Below are 6,916 nucleotides of genomic sequence, written 5' to 3'. Positions count from 1 at the left end.
AGATATTAACACTACTTGGCTGCATTTGCTAAATTACCACTAACACTGAGAAAGTGCTTGGTTACTGTCTTAATTACTTTCTTAGATTAGAAATTATCATGTAATTATATGTTTAATGGCCAATAAAATACTGTTTGTCTTTGACGGTTAAACACTATGCCAGTCCTTCCTGTAACATAGGAAACCTGAAGAGCCCGCCTTCCTTTATGTTTAGAAGTGGGTACAGCAGCAGGGATGAGGCTGCCACTCAGTCTTACCAGGTGACAGGTGGTGTCATTTCTCTAGTTTACCCCTGAGGACACTGGGCTAGAGAGGAGGTAATCACAAAATTTGTAGGTAATCTGCATATCACAGTGTTGTGGCTTGTTAGGGGAGCGTGAGCTATCTGACTTGAAAACGTGCCTGGTTCCCATGCCTGGCTACACATCAACCTTACCCAAAGGCTTTAACAATACACACAGCACTGCCTGCCCTGGATAGCAAATTAGCATCTTCTGGTGTGGAATGCAGGACTGACATCATGGACAAATCTGTGGTCTACAAGTAGCCAGGCCAGCCCAGTGCAGTTCTGAGTCACACTCCAAGTTCTAAGGGGGCTGTGGTTACCCCCTTGCTGCCATTTAGTGCCAGGTACCTTCTAGGGAGCTGCCACAGGTAACTTATTTCCACAGTTATTGCCTGTCTGATTTCATAAGTAGAGTTACGAGACCCTTGGTTGAGTGACAGCTGGAAGCACACATCGCTCATTTGCCTAGAGGTTTTCTGTTTTAAAACAGATTTATATGGGGGAGGCTGTGCCACATGGTCTGACAGCTGTGAGCCAGCAGAATCAGACCTGGCAGTGAGATGGGTCCCATGGTAACAGCATAGCAACAGGGAGAAGAGAGCCAGTAGCAGCCTGCGCCTGGGAGAAGGAAGGTCAAGTAACTTGGTCAAGGGTGCACATGCTGTATGCAGCAGCACCAGGATATGAACCCAGAAGTCTGGCTATTCTATGCCTGCTCTTGGCAATACTATACTGCCTCCTAGAGTTAACACTTTGTCTCACATGTTTGTAAAGATAATATACCTATCGTATACACATATAATGCTGTCTTTTAACTTAGTGGCTAGTATTTAAGTGGGAGGAGTTCATCTGAAACTTTGGGTTGGGGTTTTCCTTTGGAATACCAGGGTTGTTGATTCTGGGCCTTATTCCCACCCAGGAACTGCTGGCTGGAGCTGACCAGCAGCATAAGAGTGAGTTCACCTCAGTCCCTCCCACAAACATCCCACTGTGCCCTTGTCTGCTGCCTACTTGGCTCCGTAGAAATTTCACTTTGTGATGGCATCCTTCCGTAGCATAGTAACAAATCTGAGGACCAGGTATTTACTGACAGCAGAGGTCTGGGGTTAGATGTTTCATGGTGCTGTTGGCGGAGCTGGAGAAGAAACAAGGTAGGTTCTTGTGGGAGTATTCACCATTAACTTATTGGTTAGACATCGACTCAGCATCCCTGCAATTAACTGGAGATAAACAGTCTTTTCCTCTGGACTGCTGCTCTACCAGGGAACTCAGGCTGGATATGGCTGAGTAACTAAGCATGAGTTTAAAGACATGCAGATTGTAAGAAACGTGCTCCCTGAGGCAGCCACAGACAACTGCCAGAGGTGGGCATCCGGGCCTCCTCTTGAGGAGGAGACTGGATCCTTATTGTCAGGGATTGACCTGTGCAGTATCCCAGAGCCTGCTTGCTTCAGTCAGCACGGTGTAGGACGTTACCGTCTTCTGCAGCATCCAATGAATGCAAGGTTGGCTGAACTCTGGCTTTTATTTTCATGAAAACAGCGGCTGAAGAGTTTTGTAATCTTGTTTTCTTGTAAGTTTAGCAAGTCCTTCATTTCTCAGTCTAGACATAATTGTAGATAGCACTGTGTGTAATGTGTCCCGATGGTTTTGTTTTTAAAAGAAGCTTCATTGTTCCGCCCTTGACGGTAGTGTAGGTTAGATTTCTAACACACTGGGATTTGGGGGCTTTGTGTAAATGTTGGACTGTTGGAGATCCTTTTTATTTTAGAACAAGAACCTTGTAGAAACGTCAACAGGTTGTAGCAAAGTCTACGACCACAGCTTCAGGCAGTGTCCTGCGCACTGTTTTAATCTGTCTTGAACTTTTGCTGCAGTTCTCTGACTTTCCAGGTCCCATGTGGGGCTCGGATTACGTGCAGTTGTCGGGGACACCTCCTTCCTCAGAGCAGAAGTGCAGCCCTGTGTCCTGGGAAGAGCTGAAGGCTATGGACCTGCCCTCCTTTGAACCCGCCTTCCTGGTGCTCTGCCGAGTCCTGCTGAACGTGATCCATGAGTGTCTGAAGCTGCGGCTGGAGCAGCGGCCTGCTGGGGAGCCTTCTCTCCTGAGCATCAAACAGGTGTGCTTCCCACGGCCGCTCCCTATTTTGTTCCTAGGATTTCCTCCCCCAGTTACTACAAACAGTGGAAAGACATGCCTTAGTGTTTGCTTTTACTTCTCTTTGGGGGTGATCTAGAATGTTCTTTACCTTTAGTCCCCAAAGATAAGAGTCTGTCTCAGCCTCTTTCCCTCTCACTTCTTTCGGAAAAGTGTAAAAACCGGCTGTGCTGTGACTGTCAGTCTTGATAACTGGCAACAACATTCTTTTTGAAAAACGTATTTTTTGTTTTTGGTGATACTTGAGATGAGACCTGGAGCCTTACATGCCAGGTGACATGTTGCTGAACTGTATCTCCAGCCTTCCAAGTTTATCCCTAGAAGACAGTGTAGGTCCATTTGGGCTCCTTCTTTACTGTGCTGGAGGGGTAAGGAGACAGGAAAATGTTGGGATAATGTGGACTTCATGCATGCTTAAGTAGCCATGGAGACTGAGAGGTAGAGTCCACTTTTTCCTTCCAGCTGTGAGTTTCAGGGGGTCTTTGTGGGGCTCTTTTCAGGAACACAGCAGAATGACTGGACGTAGTCTTACTGGACAGAGTGAGGGCTGAACAGTGTTGTTAGGCTTTGGCTATTAGCATGTTGTCATGACATACAGAGTAAAGCCTTTCAGGTCTTCACAGGCGCCTGCTAGAGCCTGAAGGTACATGGCTCTGTGAATCACAAGACAATGCAGCTGAAGGGAGACAGGTGAATCAGCTCACACAGCAGGTCCACAGAGGATGTGTGTCTGTCTGTCTGGTCAGGTGCAGACCAGGGGAACCAATGAGGTCATTTGGGAGTAGGCCCCATGTCACTTGCCACTCCTGTTGCTACTCTGCAGCAGCCAGAGCTGTTTCCACAGTAGCCCCACTTCCTTTACACTGTCTCGTTTTCCCTTACTGTCTGCCTGGTCTACCTGGCCATAGTTTTATCTTGTTCTGTGTACTGCGGTAGGTAGCTGAGCCCTGCTAGTCAAACACCTATCCCCGTTCCTCATCAACACTTCAGATACAACCTTCTAACCCAGGGTGAAGTCTATTTTGGCTCAGTAATGGGGCTCTTGTGGTGTTAAATAGCAGTTTATGTGGAAGCACTTCAGTGACCAGCAGGGCTAGGACTGATGTCATATTTCAGAGAAAAAAAGAAAAGAAATTTTCTGTTATAAGTATTCAAGGATCAGTAGTAAAAACCTACATGGCATTTAATACAGAAAAGTAGACATAGACACTTTTAGGAGATGTGACTTGTAGCTATAGTTCTTGCACCATGAATAATTAAAAAAAATTTAAGGGCTTTTGTCTTTAAAAGCAACTTAGTTCTTTTTTTAGACAAATTGAAAATGCATAGAAAACAACACAAATTAAAAATAGTCCCTGTTCTCCTGGCATCCAAGAGATGACTACAGAGCATGTCTTCCATTCAGCTGTCTTCCCTGCACACACACACTCCCTATACATGCCAACAAGAGAGTGAATTGTATGTATGTGTTGTACATGTGTGTGCACTTTCCTCCACACGCTCTGTCAAATCAAGACTGTAAAGGCTGCAGTGCTCCCCAGGTACACACACTCACACTTGTGGGTAAGTCTTCTTTGCATCCCTGATTATTGCTTGTAGTAGTAAATAGTGAACTGCCCATCTTAGAGTCTGGGAAGCTGCAGCCTTTGCTTCCTAGCTACTGCCCTGAACTCCTTCCGTGGCTGCTGCCTCTGAACATCAGTGTGACTGTGTCAGTGGTCTGTCCTCAGCCCCTGGGACTGTCGTTCCCAGCCTGATCATGGAAGAGGCTCTCTAGGTCGCCTCACCTCTGTCTTCTTCCTCCACCCCTCACCTGCTGCACCACCACATCGCAGCTTTTGCCGTCCTTTTCTGTTTTCCTTGAGTTCTGATCTTATCAGTGTAGCTTGGTTTGCCACTTTAGTAGTAGGTGAAGCCACACCCTGCAGAAGGTAAGCTGTGCTGTATTACTCAGAAGCCACTGTTTTCTGTGGTTTGTTATTTATATCTTGGTTTTGGTTAAAATTCCTGTCCCATGAGCTTTCCTTCCTCCTCTACCTCTTGTCTTACAGTATACATTGGTAAGAGTGGCTTATGACATGACCTTTGTTTTCACTATCAGTTCACCTGTAGGCGGTATTCTAGCTGAGCAGTGGCTGCTATGTGATTCTTCACTGTGTGCTCAAGGGTTACAGCTGGCTGAACTATCACACACAACAAGCTTCTCTGGAGTCAGACTTTCTCAGACTCCTCAGAGCAAGGTCCCTCTGGGGCTTTAGTGGGGCGATCTGTGAGGACTAGCAGTCTATGTGGCCAGGGTGTGCCGGTGACAGCAGTGTCTTTTGTGTGTGCTCTCTTGCAGCTCGTGCGAGAGTGTAAGGAGGTCCTGAAGGGGGGGCTACTGATGAAGCAGTACTACCAGTTCATGCTGCAGGAGGTTCTGGACGGCCTGGAGAAGACCGACTGCAACATGGATGCCTTTGAGGAGGACCTGCAGAAGATGCTCATGGTAAGAGAGGGGTTCTCGGGCTGTGTGCACTCAGCATGGCAGTCTGACCTGCTTCTGTCTGTATGGCAGTGGATGACATCCCCCCCTCCCCCCCAAAAAAACCCTTATTTTAAAAAGTTCTCAATGATTTTTAGATTGACATTTTGGACTAGCCTTAGCCCAGTCTATTGTTTAATTGTAGGATAGTTCATCTTATATTAGAAAAAGGATTAAAACTGGCTCTTCTTCCATCTAATCCCCAAACAGTAGTCCATTTTACAATTCCTGAGATGGGTGCTGGGGGTCTTGCATGACTCAGGAAATATTGGAGGAAAGGAGAACACCACTAGTGGAGACCAGCCAAGAGTGGCTTCTGTTCCTGCATGCCTGGGACCCCTCAACACAGACGTGTCCACAGAGCACTTCATCTCAGAGATGGGGCAAGGCCACACAAGCCGCCCACTTAAGGACTTAGCAGTGCCTCGATTGGTCGGAGCAGGCTGTACTATATTTCTTCACAGAGCCCATCTCATCCTTGCTGTCTTAGTTAAGATCTCTGTTGCTGGGAGGAGACTCCATGACCACAGTGACTCTTGTAAGGAAAGCATTAATAGGGGTGGCTTACAGTTTCAGAGGTTCAGTCCATCATCATGACTGGGGGCATGGTGGCGTGTAGGCAGACATGGTGCAGGCAACAGGAAGTTGACCTACAGTCACACTGAGGGAAGCTTGAGCAAAAGAGACCTCAGAGCCCTCGTGTGGCACACTTCCTCCGACAAGGCCACACCTCCTGATAGTGCCACTCTCTTCCAGGACTATTATTTTTCAAACCACCACACTCGTTCTATGTTTCTAATCTCAGGGCTGTTCGTGCTCTTCTTTCCTGCCAGAATTGATCTCCTCCTCGCCCACTTAGACTTACTTTCAGGTTGTATTTTTCTGCATTTAGAGCTGAGCCTTTAAGCCTACACGTATCCTTACCATCTTTGAACTCTCAACAGTTGCAGTTAGATGTGACTAGATCATAACATTTAAACAGACTGGTGGGCCAAAGCATCATGAATTGGGGCTGTAACTTGTAATTCCCTTGTGTCCCATGTTGTGTGGTAGAGATCGTGTATAGGAAGAGCTTTAAAGCCAAAGAGCCATTTGGGAGATTGTGCTCAGTCCATTTTGCCCATGCCGTATTGACCGGACTGCCGTGTAGCTTTGGAGTTATCTGCACAGGGTGGGGATTCAATACACTGAGTGGCCACTCAGCCTCAGGAGAAAAGGTAGGAGGTGGGCAGAGGGGCTTACAGTAGCTAGTGTCCTAGGAGAAATTGGAGAGAGCACAGAAAAGGCTGGAGAGTGTGAAATGCCGTAGATCTCTCTGTAGGAAGGTGTAGCCGCTGAGACGCTGTGGTGGGAAGCGGTGTACAAGTAGGTCTCCTCTCCCAGTTGTTAACTCAATGAGTTTGCAAAGACACAGTGTTCTTTGCTTCTCAGAAGCTCTTTGATGGCTTCCAGAGGCACATTTAGTGCCTTTTACCCTGAAATGGTGGGGACATGGGGTTATAAGCCACACTCCCCTTTCCTGCCCTCGGGGTGTCTATGCCCAAGCTGAGATGAGAACCTTGCAACAGTTGTAGGGAAGTACAGCGTTTCATTTGGCTTTGCTGCCCATGGCTGCTGTGAATCAGACTGTAGCATCTTGTAGATGCCAATGTCCTATTGTGTGCTGGAAGGATGGGCCAAGGAGCTGACTTGAGGACTGAGGGGGCCCAGCATCAGCATGTCTGTGGAGGTGAGCAGATAGATTGGGTCTTGGCAGTACTCAGATCATTTTCGCCACAGACCCTCCTCTTGAAACACAGCACAGAGGAAAGAAACAGAATTCCATGAAAAGGAGGAAACAGTCTTAGAATTTGTTCTCCACCTCTGTGACAAAACAGCTGCTAATTTGTCTTCTTATTCAGGCTGCACTGTAGACACAGCTGTGATGCTGCCTACCGTGGGCCGATGG

At 47.3% G+C, this 6,916-nt stretch overlaps 1 protein-coding gene across 2 annotated transcripts in view; it reads left to right on the top strand.

Annotated features, from left to right (window-relative positions):
- Nucleotides 1-6,916, top strand: part of Map3k4 (mitogen-activated protein kinase kinase kinase 4) — a 93,722-nt gene that overhangs the window by 50,518 nt on the left and 36,288 nt on the right. For both annotated transcript variants that reach the window (XM_005363376.3, XM_026787338.1), the window contains exons 4-5: nucleotides 2,164-2,406; nucleotides 4,786-4,932. In XM_005363376.3, coding sequence (XP_005363433.1) covers nucleotides 2,164-2,406; nucleotides 4,786-4,932 — 390 coding nt within the window. The remainder of the gene's footprint in view (nucleotides 1-2,163; nucleotides 2,407-4,785; nucleotides 4,933-6,916) is intronic.

The sequence above is a fragment of the Microtus ochrogaster genome, linkage group LG9, assembly GCF_000317375.1.
Source record: "Microtus ochrogaster isolate Prairie Vole_2 linkage group LG9, MicOch1.0, whole genome shotgun sequence".
NCBI lineage: Eukaryota > Metazoa > Chordata > Mammalia > Rodentia > Cricetidae > Microtus > Microtus ochrogaster.
This window is presented reverse-complemented; position numbering and strand designations above follow the sequence as displayed.